Raw genomic sequence first — 21,690 nt, 5'->3', positions numbered from 1 at the left:
CTTTTTTATGTCCCGCCCAGTCCAATAATGGAGGGAGTTAAAACCTCTCATGTCTCAATTTTGTCTTTCCTCCAAATGTTGAGAGAATTGGAGGGGATATCTTGTTAGATAAAAATGCGTTTATTTAATTATTTTTAAAACTCTTTTAAAATTAAGAATAACTAACAAGTAAGTTTAATTTAAAATCACTTCTCTTTTCTGATAAATTAAACAAAAAGGTTATTTTCCGCCGCTAGACCCTTCCCACCCATTCTCTTAGCTAAACATGATAAGTAAAATATCTCCCCTCCGGTACCATCCACTTCTATATATTAAAATCCATTCTCTCCCTTTGATCCATTCAACTAAACACACCTTAAAACTATAATGTTGTATGGGTAATTTGTCAAATCTAAGAGTAATAAGAAAAGAAATTATAAAAAAAAATCAGTATTAAATGATAATCTTTATGAATTTGAAAAACAAAAGCTTAAAAATATTACAATATTACAATATTAAATGTATATATTTATATTTAAAAAATTATACTTCAATATTTTAATATTAAATTGATCTCTTTTTTAATTCCATTTAGACCTATATTTTACTTTTAAAAAATTATTACAAAACTATATTATATTCATTTTATTTTTATTTTCATACATTACACGGGCTAAAATAATAGTTGGTAAAATAAATCTTAGCCAAACAGATGGGAAAAAAAATGTAAGTAACTCCTTTAGATGCAAGAGATTAATTTACTAACATTTCTAACAACTAACATTTGTCTATAAAAAAAACCTCCTTTAGATGCAATACAAGGTCGAAGTCTTTAAGAAGAGTATAAGAAACGTAGATTCAGTTTCGAACCAATTTTTACTGACAAAAATCACTAACATATATCATCATGAAAAAGCTTGATTAATCATTAAACTTGTCAATAATCAATATAAGATGACTGATGAATATCATATAGGATTACATCCGAAAACGTGCATTGCCTTGTTTTAATTAGCAATGGAAAACGTGAAAAAAAAATTAGCAATGGAACCTACAATGACACTGAGTGAAAATAGGTGCACCCCCTCCAGGATTATTGAAACATTGCCAGGCATATTCTAACCTCTACATTTCTTATGCAGATATAAATGCCTCATTCAATCACCAATGTTTTAATTATGAAGGGAAGGTATGTAATATACCTGGTTGCACTTTCCATGCTTCTTCATGGGTTTAGTGTTTGTGCGCACATAGAGGGCTTAGCCTTTAGTGATATTTCATAGCTGATAAACTCTCACTACATCAAAATCTCTCAACATTTACTTGCTCTGTTATAGTCTATTATTTGTTTTTATAAAACACAAGGGAATTATTGATATGCCCTCCGTTTTCTTAAATAATTACATGATTACCTGTTGTGTTTTTTAATTCACCGGTTGCTTCTTTTCTTTTAAGGTTTTTGTTTAAGAGAGTTTGGGTGTAATGTTTTGATTTCATTTTGAGGTTGTATTGGTCTGGTATTTATTAGCTCTTTCACAGGTTCTCTAGAGTATGTTGTACTCTTTTTCCTTACTAGGTTTTTTCCCTTTGGGTTTTCCTAGTAAGGTTTTAATGAGGCACATACCCTAGGCTCAAGTGCTTGTAAAAGAGTGGGTTTTGGGTGTTATTGGAACCCATGTGGTTGGTCTTTGAATCCTTGGTCTTTAGTGCCTTATGAATATATTTTCTTTTTGCTGGCAAAAAAAAAATTATATTCCTTTTAAAAAAAATTTCATACATTACACAGGCTAAAATAATAGTACGTTGGTAAAATAAATCTTAGCCAAACAGTTAGGAAAAAAAATGTAAGTAACTCCTTTAGATGCAATACAAGATCGAAGTCTTTAAGAAGAGTATAAGAAACGTAGATTCAGTTTCCAACCAATTTAATTACTGACAAAAATCACTAACATATATATCATCATGAAAAAGCTTTATTAATCATTAAACTTGTCAATAGTCAATATGTAAGATGATTGAGAATATCATATAGGATTACATCCGAAAACGTACATTGCCTTGTTTTAATTAGCAATGGAATCTACAATGACACTGAGTGAAAATAGGCGCACCTCCTTGGTTTTGACAATATCCACTAGCATCTTGTTGAGGGTACTTGTAACTGCAGAACTCGTTGCATTGAAGGTCAGTGCAATTTAGTCCTAATTGGCCAGTAGTAAATTCACATATTTTACTGCAGTCATGGACACACCAACACTTATCGGTACAGACTCCTACACCGCCGGCGAAAAGGCTTGAACATTTCGATTGACAGTCACTGGTGCAAGGCCCGAAATTTGACTTGCAGGGGTTATTGGCAGGCTTAAACATCACCATACCTAAAACAATTTTATTATATGAGTTTAATTACTATACACTGACAGTGTGAAGAAGTTTTATATGGTCTTGCAGTGTAAGAAAGTGTTAAATTAAATTATAGAAAATATAGCAATGAAAAATAATTAAACTGGGGATTTATTAGAATTGTTCCATCAAAAAATTATAATTTTTAACTAGTGGGTTTTTTGTATTGCAGCACAATCAAGCCTACCTGCAGATGCTGACAGGAAGAGGAAGATGAGAGTGGTAAATAATGAACATAGGTTGGCCATGCTTGGTATTGAATATGTTTAATGCCTTGGTTACAATATATGTATGGTTCCTATGTAGGAGGCTGTTATATATACACATTTAAATTATGTGTAATGGCACAAATTTAGAGTTTTGCATTAATTGCAGCTGATTCACAATCAGTCAATCATATATATTTGGAAATATTTTTTTTTTGTTGTTGCATGGAAAGTTATAATTAATACAGTTTAGAATTGACTTGACTTGATTGTAAAATTATTATGATAGAATATATTTTTTTTGTGAGTATTATGATAGAATATATAATCCCCAATTAATATATGTATTCAGACTTTTTTCCCAAGATCTTCTTGTTTAGATTCTCCCATTGATATGAGTGTATTCTATTTTTATTAATTAAAACAAATTATGTAAGAACCAACTTTAAAGATTTATTACATTTCAAATAAAACTTTAAAGATTTATTAGTTTTTTTTTTATATAGGAAAGATAAAAAAAATTCAAAAAAAGAAGATTTGTTAGCTTTGTGGTCAATATTCCACAGAATTCTCCAATTAATATGTGTGTATTCAAACTTTATTAATTAAAACAAATTAGGAAAGAACCAACTTTAAAGATTTATTACATTTAAAATAAAATTTTAAAGATTTATTAGCTTTTTTTTACATCGAAAGATAAAAAAAATTCAAAAAAAAAAAAGATTTGTTATCTTTGTGGTCAATATTCCACAGAATTCTCCAACTAATATGTGTGTATTCAAATTTTATTATATAAACAATTTATGTAAAAATCAATTTCAAAGATTTGTTAGGTTGTGTTCAATATTCCACAATAGATAAGGATAAAAGTGAGAATAAAATTGATAAGTTTTAAGCTATAATTTATAAGCTACATTAAGTTGTGTATTTAAAAAAGTTACAAACTATTGAAATAAGTTCATTGCGTATAATAAAAAAATCAGTTACTAAACACTTTAAAGGAACTTTTAAATAAGTTAGCTAACGAAAAATACTTGTCAAATGTAGCCTAATACTAATATAGTGCTTTGAAGAATGACGGGGTGGGAGAGGAGGAGAGGTTTTTTTTAACTTGTTATGTTTGGTTGAATTTCAGGAGATGATGGTAGATCATAATGGAGGGAGTTAAAACCTCTCATGTCTCAATTTTGTCTTTCCTCCAAATGTTGAGAGAATTGGAGGGGATATCTTGTTAGATAAAAATGCGTTTATTTAATTATTTTTAAAACTCTTTTAAAATTAAGAATAACTAACAAGTAAGTTTAATTTAAAATCACTTCTCTTTTCTGATAAATTAAACAAAAAGGTTATTTTCCGCCGCTAGACCCTTCCCACCCATTCTCTTAGCTAAACATGATAAGTAAAATATCTCCCCTCCGGTACCATCCACTTCTATATATTAAAATCCATTCTCTCCCTTTGATCCATTCAACTAAACACACCTTAAAACTATAATGTTGTATGGGTAATTTGTCAAATCTAAGAGTAATAAGAAAAGAAATTATAAAAAAAAATCAGTATTAAATGATAATCTTTATGAATTTGAAAAACAAAAGCTTAAAAATATTACAATATTACAATATTAAATGTATATATTTATATTTAAAAAATTATACTTCAATATTTTAATATTAAATTGATCTCTTTTTTAATTCCATTTAGACCTATATTTTACTTTTAAATAATTATTACAAAACTATATTATATTCATTTTATTTTTATTTTCATACATTACACGGGCTAAAATAATAGTTGGTAAAATAAATCTTAGCCAAACAGATGGGAAAAAAAATGTAAGTAACTCCTTTAGATGCAAGAGATTAATTTACTAACATTTCTAACAACTAACATTTGTCTATAAAAAAAACCTCCTTTAGATGCAATACAAGGTCGAAGTCTTTAAGAAGAGTATAAGAAACGTAGATTCAGTTTCGAACCAATTTTTACTGACAAAAATCACTAACATATATCATCATGAAAAAGCTTGATTAATCATTAAACTTGTCAATAATCAATATAAGATGACTGATGAATATCATATAGGATTACATCCGAAAACGTGCATTGCCTTGTTTTAATTAGCAATGGAAAATGTGAAAAAAAAAAATTAGCAATGGAACCTACAATGACACTGAGTGAAAATAGGTGCACCCCCTCCTTGGTTTTGACAATATCCACTAGCATCCTGGTAAGGGTACTTGAAATTGCAGAAATTGTTGCATTGAAGGTCAGTGCAATTTAGTCCTAATTGGCCAGTAGTAAATTCACATATGTTATTGCAGTCATGGACACACCAACACTTATTAGGATTATCGGTACATACTCCCACACCGCCGGCAAAAAGGCTCGAACACCTCGACTGACAGTCACCGCTGCAAACCCCGAAATCTGACTTACAGGGGTTATTGGCTGGCTTGAACATCACCGCACCTAAAACAACAAAAATTTCATTATATGAGTTTAATTACTATGCGCTAACAATGTGAAACAGTTTTATATAGTCTATCCGTGTAAGAAAGTGTTAAATGAAATTATAGAAAATATTGCAATGAAAAATAATTAAACAAGGGAGTATAATTTTTAACTAGTGGGTTTTGTGTATTGCAGCACAATCAAGCCTACCTGCTGATGCAGACAGGAGGATGAGAGTGGTAAATAATAAACATAGGTTTGCCATTCTTGCTAGTTGCTACTGAATATGTTTAATGCCTTAATTGGTTACGATATATGTATGGTTCGTATGTAGGAGGCTCTTATATATACACATTTGAATTATGTGCAATGGCACAAATTTAGAGTTTTGCATTGCAGCTGATTCGCAATCATATATATATTTGGAAAGATATATTTTTGTTGTTGTTAGATGGAAAGTTATAACTAATACAGTTTAGAATTGATTTGACTTGATTGTAAAATTATTATGATAGAATATATACTTCCCAATTAATATATATTCAGATTTTTTTCCAAGATCTTCTTGTTTAGAATTTAGATTCTCTCATTAATATGAGTGTATTTAAATTTTATTAATTAAAAGATTTCAAAAAAAAATATTAATTAAAACAAATTATGTAAGAACCAACTTTAAAGATTTGTTAATTTTTTTTACATCGAAAAGATTAAAAAAAAATCTCAACAAAAGATTTGTTAGCTTTGTGGTAAATACTCCTCAAGATTCTCCTATTAATATGAGTGTATTCAAATTTTATTATGTAATACAATTTATGAAAAAGTCAATTTCAAAGATTTGTTAGGTTGTGTTCAATATTCCACGAGAAGGGATAAGGATAAAAATGATAGTAAAATTGATAAGCTTTAAGCTATAATTTATAAGCTACCTTAAGTTGTGTATTTAAAAAAGTTCTAAACTATTGAAATAAGTTCATTGTTATAGAAAAAGTTCATTTACTAAACGTTTTAATTGAGCTTTTAAACTAGCCAAACAAGTTTTTAGCTAGCAAAAAAGACTTGTCAAACATAGTCTAATACTAATATAGTGCTTTGGTTGAAGGAGAATGAGGGGGCGGGAGAGGAGGAGAAGGGTTTTTTTAACTTGTTATGTTTGGTTGAAATTTTAGGAGATGATGGTAGATCATAATGAAGGGAGTCAAAACCCCTCATGACTCAATTTTGTCTTTTCTCCAAATGTTGAGAGGATTGGAGGGGAGATATCTTGTTAGACAAAGGTGTGCTTATTTATTTAGTTTTAAAAACGTTTTTAAAATTAAGAATAACTAACAAGTAAATTTATTTTGAAATAACTTCTTTTCTCTAATGAATCAAACAAAAAGGTTATTTTCCGCCGCTAGTACCTCCCCACCCATCCTCTTAGCTAAACATGACAAGTAAAACATCTTCCCCCACCCCGGTACCATCCACTTCTATATATCATAATCCCTCCTCTTCCCTTTGATCCATTCAACTAAACACACCTTGAAATTATACTGTTGTATGTGTAATTTGTGAAATACAAGAGTAATAAGATTTTTTTTTTATAAAATGCTTAAATTTTTAAATTTTAGTTGTTATAGTTTAGAAAGTCGAGTTATTTTTTATAAATGAAATGAATTTGTATGAAACGAAATCACTAGGGGCAACACCCAAATACATATTCCTGAAGATAAGCAAGTAGGCATGAGGGTACATCCTCCAACCAAATAACATCTGAATAATCATAAGCTAATTCTGAAACAAAATCAACTGCTTGATAACTGGACCTCCTAATAAAAACAAAGAAAAATGATCAAAAGCCAACGCTAGGGTCTTACAATTGTGTGAAATAGAAGCAAAATAAGAAATATCAGGACCGTGCTTCTGCCAAGCGTTAAACAACACTTGGAAATTAGTCTCAAAAGTAACACACCTGAAGCCACAATCGATATTCCCCTGGGTAGCCCACCAGAAGCAAAGAACCTCATCCATGAGAGGGGACGAGGCACGAATCACCGACTTGCAACCAACCGTCAGCAGAAGACACTCTTCATCTCGAGCCACAAACGCAAAACCACCACCCTGCGCAGCCTCAAGCGCAACATCGAAATTAATATTGATATTATTCACTTTCGGAGGTACCCAACGAGCATCCCCCTGCACGCTGAGCTTGCGCCCTAACTATGTTTGAATACATAACAGTAGGAGAAACAAGCTTTTGGAAACGACAAAGCTTCCACAAGACATCAAGTTGTAACCCTTCGAAGACCATCTATTACGCCTCTTCCATATTGCATCCAAACCAACATATAGGACCTTCAAGCTAGCATCATCAACTGCTAAAAAATATGTGTTTGCACCTCAAAGAACTCGAGATTCGTTGAAGCAAGTAAGGCCTCAAACCAATGCCCAAGCTAGACACAAACTAGAACGATCTTACATGGTTGGAAACCACAAACACATGGACTAAGGACTCCTACTCCAGCTCGCCATACAGACAAGAAGGGTCGATGTCCATCTCTTTTGTGCGCAGGCTAGCTCGAACTAGAACAACACCAGGACACAGCTGCCACACACCACCTCTTTCACACGCATCAGAGTTCAGACACTCCATAATCTCTTCCAAAAGCCAGCAGCAGCAGGAATAAGAGGTGTAGCTGACGCCAACTTCGCCTACTAACTAATAAAGGCATAGCCTGACTTGGCGGAAAATTGGCATCCTTGGTACCTGGCCAAAAAACACCATCCTTTGCAGGGAAAACAAATAAAGGAATTGAAACATCATACTACAACTTGTAAAAAGGACAAGAAGGGTCGATGTCCATCCCTCTCAAGCGCAAGCTAGTTCAAAAGTCAGTATAATACTATAATTGATAAAAAAAATAACTTAATAATACTTTAACATATCTTATTTTGTATATAATTGCAACATAATTATAATTATAATTTATATAGTGTGCCCTTTCTTAAACTTTTGACTTTATATATTAAAAATAAGGTATCCCTGAGGGCAATTATTCCCTACAAACCTAAGGTTATATTGGTAAAAGTATTTATCATAATATAAATATGTTACCTATTCTCTTCTTAAAATATCAAGAAATTATTTAAATATTTTTTTTTATGAAGTTGAGAAACATCCCTTCTTAACAGAGTACAATAACCAAGCCAACGAAAGCCGGCAAAAACCTCCCAAAAATCGTCACAAGTAGGCAAAAAGCCAAACCTATATATTTAATAATTAATTTGTGGCGTTAAAGGTTATTTAATTTCGTTAGCTATTATTTTTAATTATTTTTTCATTCAATTTTTTATTTTATTTTTTTAAACTATTTTATTTTAATCATAAAAATATCACCAATTTTTTTCCTTAAAAAAAAAAGATAGTAATTTTGTAATTAAAATTTAGAACAGAAAAAAAACCTCATAGTCTCAGAAAAATAAAAAAAGAAAAGGAACTGCAACATAACCCTCGTGAGCTTGTGACTTAGTGCAGACTGCTGTCCCCTCCCTCCGCCACGACATCGCCGCCGGCCGCCGGCCACCGTCCAGCGTCTCACCATCCGCCGCCACTGAGTGAGCTTAACCTCTGTAGTTTGGTTACTGATGTTTCTGTGTTTTAGTTCAGCAATGCCTCCTCACTCTCCTCTTGCCATCTTGTATTTCTAACCTTTCTTTCTTCCTTTTCTTCTTATGCAGGAAAATCATCCAAGAAAAACCAAGTTATGAAGACTCCACAATCTAATCCTAACTTGAAAAGGTAACAGTAGTGGTTTTGTCAATTGTCATGCTTTTTTTCTGTCCTCAATGTGTTGTAGAGTTTATATAATTGATTATTAATCAATTCATCATGTTTAAGCTCTTTTAATTGTACTGCTAAGAATGAAAATATAATTCAGAAACTCCTACTTCATGTTGCAGCTCCCTTTGGCTGTGGCTTTTTCATGTTGTGTATGAGCCTGTTTGGATGCAAACAGAAAAAATACTTATTGGAGCTTATTCAGTGCTTTGTTAAGTAAATACACTCCAATAAGCTCTAATAAGCTGGTATCCAAACAGGCCCTAAGTATTAAAAGCACGCTGCAAATTCTCTTTAAGTATGCTCTGTTCTAGTCCATGAGATTTTACTGCTTAGTTTAAGTGATTAAGTATTTTATCATGCTCATGTATCAATCTAATTTCTTGCTGGTCTTTGCTAAGTTTGAACTGCTCTGCCTCTTTTCCAGGAAAAGAAAAGAAGGTAAAAGTGAGAAGAAAAAGAAAGAGAGTAGAAGGAAGGAGAAAAGGAAAAATGATGATGTCCCTGAATCTCGTAGCATGTTGAAGGATGTCCATGATGATGGAGAAGGTTCGGTTTAATATAGTTTGAAGTTACATATGTACTTCGTGGGTTTAATGATTAATTTCTTTTCCGCAAGGCTTTGTTATGGGCTTATGGTCAGGTTCATAATTAGATATTGCTCTTTAATTTATATTTTATAGAATAACAGGTAAAAACCTTTTGTTAGGCCAAGTTTAATCGTTGGTTCTTGATTGCATCCTCTGACACTCTGGCTGATGATTTGTCTTCTGCAGTCCCTCCCCCCCCTTTTCAATAACCTAAGATAATTATATGATCGTGCAATTTCTTTTTTGAAGATTTTTTCATTCTTTCATGTTCTTAGGGTTTGATGATGAGTCTCCAAGAAGCAATCTTGTGGAAACTGTGCAGCAAGATCCTGATAACAGTAATTCTGGATTGATAGAAGGTTCTGAAACTGAAGATGGTGTTGAGTTTTCTGATTTAGATGAAGAGGATATTGAAATTAATGGTCCGCTTACATCTGAGGATTCAGTGCAATTGAGGTTTGTTAACATTAAAATCCCCTCTTAGGTAGAATAAATTTCATTTGGGAGATTGGAAACGTGAAACATAGAGGGGTGTGTGTGCAAACCGTGAAGAGCTAAGTGGCTAAAAGATGCACAGAAAGTCTCCAATCTCTATGCCAATTAGAAAAGGAAAACCCTCTAGTTTTGTTTGTCTATTTTATAACTGATTCCCATGTTAAATATTTTAACAATAGTGAAATTTATGGTTTTGACATCGCTTGAATGTTTTTCAGTGAATTTGATGAGTAATAGTAACTACTAACTAGTTAGTAAATAGTATTATTACTTGGTTATTATACATTGCTCATAAGAATATTATTCTTTTTGCATGCTTAATCTGACATTGTTTTTTCCATGCAGCTCTTTTTATTTACATTTGCACCATATTTTATCAAAAGAAGAAATTGACAGTCAAAAGAACTGGAAATATAGCTGGGAGATACCAGCTATTGGTATGACAAATTGCAAATGGACAGGAACTGGAGATAATTTTTTGAAGGTATTTAATGATGTTATATTCTTTTGGAATATGGAAGGTTTCATGTCTTAGTGGCCTCTTTGTGAAAGTGCAAAACACAGTGCAATTTTGTAGCCCAGTTCTGGTCAATACTCAATAGCCATAAAGGAACGGGGAATGGTTGGCATTGGCATACAGTAAAGCAACTACATTTTCCCATGTAGAGTGGTACCCTATAATAGACAATGTTAATTAGATATTGCTGGAGCATGGTCAACTTTGCCTTTGCGGGACAAATAGCTAGTTGTTGACTCCTTATCCTTTTTTTGCGGGACAACTTTTTGAATTAATAAAATTGAAGTCAATTTAGTCTATGATGTATTTTTTACTGTCTTTTTAGGGACTTTGATTAGTTACCCTTGCAGTGAAAATAAAACAATACAGTTGTTTGTTTCGAATGGAATCAGCATCCCATGAAGCATATTTTCATTTATTGTTAATTTTTCCCTTGTCCGCCTGGTGGGAAAAGACTTCGGTTGTTGGTTATTGTTTTTTCCTTGTCATTGACATCATTCATGCCTTGGCTTTGTTGTAGTTTTATATTATGTATTGTCCTAATCTTAGTACTCAAAAAGAAAAACTTATGTTAGGCGTTAGCTTATAGAAGATGATCACCCTTCAATTTGCTCAAGACCTCATGTACTGTTTACATTTTTCTCTTAGGATATGAATACCAATTCTTATGATGGTCTGAAGGCAAGGCTGTATGAGCATTGGATGGATATCAACAAGACATCTGGAGTTGATTTATCTAAACAAAAGATGTTGTTTTCCCTTTGTAAGTTGATTTTAAATCACAATGAATCAATTATGCCCTTAGCTTCACTCATGTGCATGTAGCCATACTTATTTAAAACTAAAATTTCCTCATTAGTTTGTTAGATATATTAATACTTTATCCTGAAAGTTTGCTTCTCTAAAGGTGTGTTTAAGATGTGGTCTCTTGTAATTTTCAGATAACTTCCAAAAAATTTCTATTTTCTAAAATATTTCTGGTTAGGTAGGGAACTGTGGAACTATTTCTTTCGTGTACATTAAATTTTATGTTTTCTGTTATAGGCGATGCTTGGGTCAATACAAATTATGTGCACATGCATATTTTATTTATATATATATATATATTCAGCTTTGATTTTGTTAATCCATTGTATGGGCATTGACTCCATGTTGACTGGCTTCAAGGTAGCAGCTACCGGGATATACTTTACTGTAACAAGAGGCCATTCTATCTCAAAGGCCCTGATGACACAAACACAATGGATGCATACATAATGCACTCTGTAAGCAAATTTCTGTGCTGCACTATATAAAAACTGGGTTTGTGAATATCTTTGACGTGGTTACTGTTATGCACAGCTCAATCATGTCTTCAGAACTAGAGACTGTGTGAAAAAGAATGATTCCAAACTGAATAGGCTTGAAGAGAATGCTGATACTGATAGATTTCGAGATCAAGGTTTTACTCGTCCTAAGGTAAAGGAGTCTTTATTGTTCCTCGCGATGGATTTCTGATTAATTGTATTATCGCTTTGAAATCTTTAATCAGAGTCCTGCTTTTTTTGCCTATATCTGACTTCTGTAGAAACAAGCATGACTTATTTTCAAAATAATTAGTACTAGTTGGTTCATGATAGGTACATTTAATATTCCTTGAAATGCATGCTTCATTATGGATTTTACAATAATTTTGGCCTCTTTTTGTTTATCTTTAATTGATCATCTTAGTATTTCCTTGAATATACTTCATGTTATAAGTAAGATTCAACCTCAGAAATGCTAAGCATATATCACAGATCTTCTCAATCTTTTTTTCCCCCCCTGTTTTGCACTCCAGGTTTTAATTGTATTGCCACTGGCAAGTATTGTTTACCGTGTAGTAAAGAGGCTTATACAGCTTACACCTTCAGATTACAAGGTATTTTAGTTTTCTCTTCATTTAATTTCTTTTAGCGTACAGTGATGGCTATGGAGTATTTAATTTCTCAATCCTTTCTGTTCTATGCATTTTCTTTGGGCAAGATAAACAGTTCTTGAGGTCCATTATGATATTTGTGTTTGTTTTCTCAGGTCAATGTTGAGTACATGGATCGTTTTGCCACTAAATTTGGAAGTGAAGAGCATGAAGATGGCAGTGGAGATGACCTGGAGTCTCATAATGCAAAACCTCAGAAGTCATCCAAACCGGCTGACTTTCAATTACTTCTTGAGGGCAACAATGAGGATGACTTTATGATTGGCATTAAATTTACTAGGTCCTTGCACTCTTGCTAGCATTGTTTATTATCTCTACTTTCTGAGACGTGTTGTGGAAGCATGTAGAAGTCCACCATCAACATCTGTTATTTGACTCATTACTCCTTGTTATTTGTGGTTTTTCTTTCAATTGGTGAATGGATGATGCTGAGGGTTGGTGTGAGCATTGTTAGTTTTCCAAGGTGGAAATTATATAAATGAAATGCTCTATTCTATTATTTAACTTGCACCAGACACCTCTGTAATGTATGAAGACCTGTAATGTTCTTAATATCTTGGATTGCAAAATTCCAGCTAGCTGCTTTGATATCTTAGGCTACTATGAAAAGCTATAATAAGGAATTAAAGATCCTTAATTCAGCTATCCTCTGCAAATCTAGTTTTCCCACCCCTTGTTTTATCTACAGGCATAATCCACCAGTGCTTTTGTTGCATTTAAAGTATTTTCTATATTTGTATATTTTAGATATAATAGTTTTATGAAGGACTAGTAAAATTGAAAATAAAATAAAATTCAGACAACGTAGGGTTTACTTTATTTCCTACATTGAGACTTGCTTAATTATATATGTGCCATATTACCATGCTATCTCAACCAATTGATATTGCTTTTTTCAAACTGTGTATTTATTGTAACATAATGCAATATGAATTGATTTCTTATTTCTAATATAAACTTTTTTTTTGAAAGTGATTTCTAATATAAACTTAATGCTTCGTTCTGTACAGGAAGACAATCAAGTTGTTTAGTGATTTCCATACCTCTGACATCATTATTGCTTCAGCACTTTCCTTGGCTAATGTAAGCAGTTTCTTTTTCTTTTTGCATTTATTTTAGTAGTGTTCTATCACTTCTATGTTCTTCAATTTTCACCTCTTAGCTAAGGCTTGTACGTGTCTTGCTAAACCTGCATTCCACATATTCAGTTTTACTTCTAGTTAGGCAGAATCCATGTATTTCCATGGTTTGTTTCCATGTCTCTTACTTTTTGTGTATTTCGTCTCTCAACTCTCCAATTAAGAATTATCATTTACAAATAGGATGCATTGTGCCACTGTCACCTCATAATTATTATTTGTTCCGATGTAAACAATTCTAACTCCTTTCTTCTCTAAAGCATTCCATAAAATCTCTCTTGTTACTATGTCATATGCCTTTTCAGATCAAAGATAACCATGCGTTTTTTATTTTATATTTATTTTTATAACTTTGCAGTGTGTTTTGTTCTTTATATGGTTTTTATTTATTAATACTCCTCTTCAGCTTATGCAATTTTTCCGAACTTTTTTCTTTTAATACATTGGTTTTGTATGCTAAAATTGGATTGTTTTGAGTGTTAGAAAATTGAAGAGGCTGGCAATGATAAGGAAAAAGATGTAGACTTTCTTTCATCTATCGAAGTAAGTTGCCCTAATCATTATTGCTAGATCATACCTTAAAATTCTATCTGGATATGCAGTTACCTGTGTATATGGATCTTATGGTATGAAGTTGACAAATTGTTTATTATTTATTCTGAGCAGGTTCTGATTATTGATCATGCAGACGTAATAGCAATGCAGGTTTGCAGAGATGTTTATTGAAATTATTATAGCAAATTGATTTTACTCTTAACTACAAGTTTGAATTTTGTTTCTCATTTATTGTTGAGACAGAATTGGTCGCACGTGCATACAGTTATTGAACATTTGAACTGCTTGCCATCTAAGCAGCCCAGAACAGACGTTATGCGCATTAGGCCATGGTACATTCTCTATGAGCTTTTCTGCATTGAAGCTGGTTTTTCATATGTTTCCTCCTCCTAGATCAATATAAGATTTGTATGCTTTTTTTTATCATCTTTTGTTTTTCATTTGGCATACTGAAAAATTTCACTTAACTAAAATATTACAAGGTAATTTTTTAACTTAAAAGGATTAATCATATTACACTGTAAAGTTAAAATAAGGAGGAGGATGAGATATCCTTCTAACAGAGAAACTAAAAAGAACAAAGTAAACCTAGGAGGCTAAAAAATGAACAATTATGCATAATAGACATGTTTAAAACGAGTACTTAGTAATGGCTGATGACTGAAGACTGTTCTTGAATATGAACCCGTGGCCCAATCCATTAAATATGTTAGATCAAAGATAAATCAGTACATGGAGGCAATATTTGAGGCCTATGAAAATGGGAGCTATGAGTATGCGGTATATATACCACTGAGTCAAAAGAATACAATTGAATTATGAGTGAATTATAATTCATTTTTGTGCTGAATCTTGGTTTATCAAAGAGATAGAGTACATGGCTGTACTTATGCGTGCCTGTCAGTCTTCTCTCATCATTTCTATTCAGTCGGATGCCATAGAAGGGACTGCCTGCTTTTTTCTTTAGTTCATTATTTATCTGTTAGAGGAACTGCACGGTGCACTCAGATTATTAGAAGTGAAGGGGGTCAGGAGTGAGATATAAATCTCTGGTTTTTCTACACCAGAATTTTGAGATCTGTGAGTTTGTATTTTTTGTTTAGGTATCTTGATGAGCATGCCAGATTTTACAGGCAAACAGTAATCCTGGGTTTCTATTCAAATCCAGGTAATGAATCTTCCTTCTTGAAGCCAAGTCTTTTGAGAACAACTTTGCAATATGCTTTTATAAAACCTTCTTTAGATAAAGCCAGATGTTATCTGTTAAACATGTCTTTGCATTCTACTCCCTTTTATTCTATTTAAGAAATGGGGCTGATGTTAGTTTGCTTGAAGAATGAATATATTTCTTTGTTTTACTTGTGATTCAGCCTACCCTTCGTGAGAATGCTTTTGTCCATTTGAATTTACACTACAATCATCATGATAATCTGTTTTCCAATATAGAATCTTGTTGAAATTTAGGATCTATTTGATTACTGTTTTATAAAACAGTTTTTAGTCATTTTTTTACAAAATCATGTTTGATAGGAATTGTTCTGAAAACTGATCTTATAAATATTTCTTGTTTTAAAGCTAAAATTGCAAAACATGTCAGAGCTGTTTTCTGTTTGTTTTTAGTTTTCAAGTGATAGATTTTCCAACTTTGCAAAAATCTTGTTCAAGCAGTTTTTTTTTTCTTTTATTTATTTATTTATTTATTTTGAGGAACATGAATTAAAAATTGTTTAAAATTAGCTTTGAAATCTAGACAACTAAGAAGGGATTAAACAAGCTTGTTTTTTTAATTTGCCTTTTCTGAAGGAGGGTTGGTGGTTAACCTGTGGTTTATTTCACCTATAACCAATAGTTGCTATTCAGTCCTAGGATTATTGAAACATTGCCAGGCATATTCTAACCTCTACATTTCTTATGCAGATATAAATGCCTCATTCAATCACCAATGTTTTAATTATGAAGGGAAGGTATGTAATATACCTGGTTGCACTTTCCATGCTTCTTCATGGGTTTAGTGTTTGTGCGCACATAGAGGGCTTAGCCTTTAGTGATATTTCATAGCTGATAAACTCTCACTACATCAAAATCTCTCAACATTTACTTGCTCTGTTATAGTCTATTATTTGTTTTTATAAAACACAAGGGAATTATTGATATGCCCTCCGTTTTCTTAAATAATTACATGATTATAGTGGTAAAAACACGTTTATATTTTGTAAATCTTACAATCGTCAGTGTATTTTAATTGAAATATGCAGGTGAAGTTGATGTGTGAATATAAAGGTGTTCTACACAAAGTGCTACCTGAAATACGACAGGTATGCTTTCTCAATATTGCTGGCTAGCTTTATTTGGTCCTTTTATACTAGTGTGGTGAAGTTAAGGTCTTGTTGATGCATAGTGTTTCAGATGGGAATGAAACCAAATGGGTCTAAGTGCATTCTGATCCTCTAGTTAGCAATATTATTGCACCCCATTTCCTTGGATCTTATGCGATAAGTAAAATGTTATTCATTGTTGTATTATTAATTGACAGACGATTGGGAAAATGGGTTACTATATATATTGATTTATTTGCCTTGCTTTGTGGTTCATTCTTAGGCTAGATTTTCTAATTGTAAATAGAAAAGCCGGGCGTACTAGAAAGTTCCAGCCATGGTGGGGTTGGGTTTAATCAATCGAGGGTCTATTGTAGGCAGCCTTACTTAGCATTTGGAAGATGCTAATTCAACTACTCAAACCTGTGATCTCCTAGTAACACAGCAGAAACTTCAACCATTCTCACAAGGCTCCCATTTTAATTGTAAATAGAAAAAAAAAGTATATTACAGGGTGGGTATTCTTGGTCTGTAAATTAGAAGGTAGGGATAGATATGATGTAGATGTTCTACAGATTAGTACATTTTCATGTAATAGAGGTCTGTTGAGCATGCTAACAAGGTCTATATGAGACCAGAGGTTATTGTTTGGATTATTGTAGTTAAACCAAGCATATGGTTGAAAATGATTTTGCATTTTTCATAAACTTGTTTATGCAGTTTTGCTATGTTGGCTCAGATATTCGTTCGTGTCATGATTAATTTGTTTGATATTCCTTCATTATCATTTTTATTTATTATTGAGGTCAGGCTATTCTTTTTGTCTTTTAGGCTATTGGACTAATATTTTCTCTAAATCCTGTACCCTGCAGGCTTATGAACGGTTTAATGTAGACTCAATAGTAGATGCTGATGATGCCCGTTTTGATTATTTTGTTAAGAAGGTATGCATTTTGGAGTTGTGGATTTGAAAATCTTATGTTAAGTTGAAGTGATTTCATGGTCCATTCTTTCTGGCAAATTGCAGTCTTAGTTGAGTAATTTGACAATTTGAAGATACAAATTAAACATAATTTTTTAACATTTGTATCTGAAAATCAATGCAAAAGACCTATAGTTAGCCTGGATGGCGTTCATTTGGATATCCATGATAATGAAGTTGCATGTGTTTCATTTTTGCAGTTGCATGTGCAAATACATTGTCCTAAACTCCCTATTTAATGAATAATTTATGCCACATGCCCTTCTCATTTAATCACTCACATATCCACATTCTAAATAGTGTCAATCTGAACACATCCTTTCTTCCACCATTAGGTTTATGAGCCATAGGAATTTATATAATGTTTTTTTCACTCAGTCTGAGGTTTCCTAATAGGTCACTGGCAGTAAGGTGCACAGTAGCTCGTGCAAAAGCACAGGAAAAAGAAAAAAACCAATTCAAATAAGCAATTGTGTTTGTTATGGGATCATAAAATTTGATAACAGATGTTTATAGGGGTGTAGCTGGTGACCTTTTACAGAAGAAATTTGTTTTTCTTCTATTATTTTTGTCCTGCTTATCCAATGTCCTTATTTGTGTCCATTGACATGTCAATTACTCAATCTCACCTTGGTAGATGTGAGTAAGTCTTGACTATTTTATGTATCGTCCAGCTGAGTTCATCTGCTAAGAATTGTCGGCAAAATATTTCTGTTAAATTTCTTTAAACAGGAGCCTTGGGGTGGTTTGGAAGTTATTAATAATTAAGAGCTCATTATCATGAATTTATGTCCATTTTTGTCTTGCAGGTTTTTCCAAGAATAAAAGATTCTGATCAGGTTAATTTATTGAAAAAACTCATTTTTTTGGGTGTGTATGCTTGTGATCATTAAACTTATGTACAAATAAATTTTCTTTGATACAGGGAGGGATTATGCTATTTATCAATTCTTACTTTGAATTTGTGCGGATCCGAAATTTTTTAAAGTCACAGAATGCCTCCTTTTGTCTGCTTGGGGAGTAAGGATCTATTTCCATTATTGTGCCATCACTATTTTTATTTTTTCAGTATTATGATTATTTGATCCTAACTTTGTAGTTAATTTTTTTGCAAATTTATACAAGTAGCTCTTATGTTGCTTTGTGATTTATGAGTGCTATTTTTTGATTAATTTAGGTATACAAAACAAAGTGATATTTCTCGTGCGCGTCTTTGGTTCTATGAAGGAAGCAGAAAAATCATGCTTTACACAGAGAGATCTCATTTTTACCACAGATACAAGGTTGAATACAATGAAATAGTTTTTCCTCGCACTATCTTTCGTGTAATTGTTTTATCTGGTATTTAATAGCTGTAAGTTTTTATAGTTTTGAAAAAATTAAAATGCTGCCTGGCTGCTGAGATTGTTGGAATGGCATTTAGCACCTTTAAGAAATTGTATGCTCTAGTCCAAAGTGTCTATGATATAGACCAAGACAGAATTGACAAAATTGCACAAGTGTAGTCTATGTTGTGAGGACAAGTTGTGACTTATACAGGGTTTTATTATCCTTCTATAACCTATTATTATAATGATGAAAATATTAACAAATATAGTTTATTTCATGATGGCAGATTCGTGGGGTTAAGAATCTAATCATTTATTCGCTCCCAGAGAGGAAGGAGTTTTACCCTGAGGTAAGCAGACTTGTAAAGTAGGACATTTTTCTCCTCTATCTTGTTCTGTTGCACGTACAATCTTAACAAGAGGACTCAAGGAAGCTAAGAAAACAAGCATGTCCTATAAAAGGTGTAAAGGAAGAAATTTACGGCTAGAAGTTTAGGAATTAAGCTCCAGATTAGTTCGACAGATTCCTCTAAAACAAGCACATCCAATAATAGATTATTGCTCTTTCTGATCTGTTTGTTCAGTGTGTGCATTCAGAAAATTTAGTTCATGACTCTTTTTTTATGTTGATATAATTTTGCAATAAATGCTAATCTCATTTTGTCCTCAGATTGTAAATATGCTTGATGGATCTGATGGTATGCCATGCACGGCCCTTTTTTCTTGCCTTGACAAGTTTCGGGTAATACTTTGATGTCCCTTTAGCATTATTCTACTTTTTAGAACTTTGTTTGTGATACTGTATATTAATATCTGAATGAGAGGTGATTAATGTCTCATACTGTCCTTTGCTTTTGTGGTTATATATATTTTAGCTGGAAAGAATTGTTGGAACTACTGTGGCGAAGAGGATGGTGACTGCAGAGAAAGGCGTTTTTGTTTTTTGTCATTAGACACTGATGTAAAAATTGTTTGAGAGGTTATAATTTAGAACTCTAGTATTTGTATTTAATATGTGTTATAGTTTTATCCTTTGAAAACATTACAACTTCAGTGACGTTTAATCGTTTTATTTTAATATACTTAGCTGATGATATATCACTTTCTAATCAATCATAAATCAGAACCATTTTGAAAATATTAGCAAATTAAACATACTTTTAATAGTTATGGTTGATCTGATCCCTTTCAATTGTAAAACTTGAAGATTATGCAATTGGCTTGGATTCAACTGCAGATAACTTCTCTGCAGCAACTTTATTTTCTTTTTATAGATTCCATCGTAATCACTTCTTCATTCTAACGAGGAGATGAGTGAATGGCAGAGCACATACAACAATGTCAATTCAAATATAGGCCTTTTGAAGAAAATAAGGCGTCTTTTAATGCCCTTTTGTTTTAGCATCCCACCACCCACAACGTGCGTTTTTTTTATAATAGCCAAGTGCTATGATTGCAAAAATACGCGCGTTGGAGTCTCCTCAATGCTAACCCAAAGCGACCCTTAACAATGATCATTACCATGTTAAATATCCCAATTGAAATTCACTATTCATTTATGTAAGCAAATGTTTCTTAGTTGTTGTTATTGACCTCTTTCCATTAAGAATCTTAAAAGAGGATGCATTTGCAAACACCTGTGGTTAAAATTTAATTAGCTTTCAGTTGTATTCGCCCGCGCAACGCACGGGTCTTATTCTAGTTATACTTGTATTTGATGACTGAAGAATAGCTTGATGCAAAGGCTTATTAGAATTATCAACTGGCAAAATCCTACCTGACTTGTTAGCTTTCTAATATGCCAAAGTGCTACTTTATAAACGAAAGCCTTCAAAAAAACCAGCCTAACAAAAATATATGAAATATATGAACGTTTGTGTTAGAATTTGGTTCAGTTTGTAGGATTAAACATTAGTGACACACTGACACCTGTGATATTTCTTGACATTAGAATACAGCAGCCTTTATTGCCCTATATTTTTTTCCTTGCTGACGAATAATAATTTATTATGATAAAGTGTTTCAAATATTGTAGACTTTAATTAGATTTAGAAACATATAAATAAACTGTAGTCTAGCCTTTCTCATTTAAATGGTTTTATGTCTATTTTGTGTTGAAATGTTTAGGGTTAATAATTCTTTATAAAAACCACACGATTCCGGTCGCAGTAGTAAAAAGTGGTTGTTTGAACTTTTAGGTCTAGAATTCGATTCCTAGGAGTCGCACTTCTTCACCACACCCGGGTCGGAATTGTGATAACAATTTAACACAAAAAAAACTTTATACAGAGAAAAATGCATCTTGATAAACATCTCTTAATTAATTTGTCCAATGATGCATATCGTTATGGATGAAGTAGAAACTGAGTTTTATTAACAATCAAACTATTCTGCAATGCTCATCTTCTTCCAGTGCCTTGATGTCAGTATATTGTCTATGAACTGTGATATGATCATCATGTACATGATAATAGAGAAAAATTTTTGCCAAACGCAATAGCCTTAGTGTGTTCTTGTCATCATGATGATGCATACTTTCAAGCGAGAGTTGATGATAAAGTAATGCAATTGATCATATCAAAATACCTCAAGGTTACGGTAATAGATTCAGATCCCTCAGTTTATGTTTGGCTAATGAATCCTATGATTGTCAATTACTCCCTCTTTAAGTATCGTTTTAGCATAAAACTCTCCAACCAAGATAGTAGATTGTTAGAGTTGTTTTTTCCATTCCACCCTCTCACATCTCTATCATAAAATCATAAAGCTCTCCAACCAAGTGAATTAGAAATTGGGAGGCCTATACTCAACCATAAAAACTAGCTCAAGAGTTGAGGCTTGCACTACCCTTATAAAGGCTATCTATGCTCTATCTCTAGTTAATGTGAGACTTCTAACACACCCCCTCAAATCCAGGACTGAACAACCTGGAACGTGGGATCAACAACAATGGGTG

General features: G+C 32.5%; 1 protein-coding gene across 2 annotated transcripts; it reads left to right on the top strand.

Moving 5' to 3' along the window:
* Positions 1-8,476: 8,476 nt before the first annotated feature.
* On the top strand, positions 8,477-19,814 carry LOC130723405 (protein NUCLEOLAR FACTOR 1). Of its 2 annotated transcripts, none has more exons than XM_057574444.1 (24): positions 8,477-8,633; positions 8,757-8,817; positions 9,284-9,405; positions 9,722-9,902; positions 10,287-10,425; positions 11,107-11,221; positions 11,626-11,723; positions 11,800-11,916; positions 12,278-12,358; positions 12,511-12,695; positions 13,426-13,498; positions 14,038-14,097; positions 14,221-14,259; positions 14,353-14,441; positions 15,213-15,277; positions 16,027-16,073; positions 16,365-16,424; positions 17,297-17,368; positions 18,216-18,245; positions 18,332-18,426; positions 18,584-18,689; positions 19,022-19,084; positions 19,405-19,476; positions 19,610-19,814. In XM_057574444.1, exons 2-24 carry the CDS (start codon positions 8,783-8,785, stop codon positions 19,685-19,687), a joined length of 2,022 nt encoding a protein of 673 aa, XP_057430427.1. In that variant the 5' UTR covers positions 8,477-8,633; positions 8,757-8,782; the 3' UTR covers positions 19,688-19,814. The 2 variants fall into 2 exon arrangements, with proteins under 2 accessions (XP_057430427.1, XP_057430428.1); XM_057574445.1 differs by having other exon boundaries at positions 8,482-8,651.
* Positions 19,815-21,690: the final 1,876 nt, after the last annotated feature.

Source organism: Lotus japonicus, chromosome 6 (assembly GCF_012489685.1).
Source record: "Lotus japonicus ecotype B-129 chromosome 6, LjGifu_v1.2".
In the NCBI taxonomy this organism is placed as follows: Eukaryota; Viridiplantae; Streptophyta; class Magnoliopsida; order Fabales; family Fabaceae; genus Lotus; species Lotus japonicus.
This window is presented reverse-complemented; position numbering and strand designations above follow the sequence as displayed.

Bases quoted from the DNA above. Each gene is read 5' to 3' on its own strand.
- LOC130723405 (XM_057574444.1), top strand. From the start codon at position 8,783: ATGAAGACTCCACAATCTAATCCTAACTTGAAAAG. The intron at 9,903-10,286 runs GTTTGTTAACAT...TTTTCCATGCAG, and splicing joins GAGGATTCAGTGCAATTGAG to CTCTTTTTATTTACATTTGC. The intron at 15,278-16,026 runs GTAATGAATCTT...TTTCTTATGCAG, and splicing joins GGGTTTCTATTCAAATCCAG to ATATAAATGCCTCATTCAAT.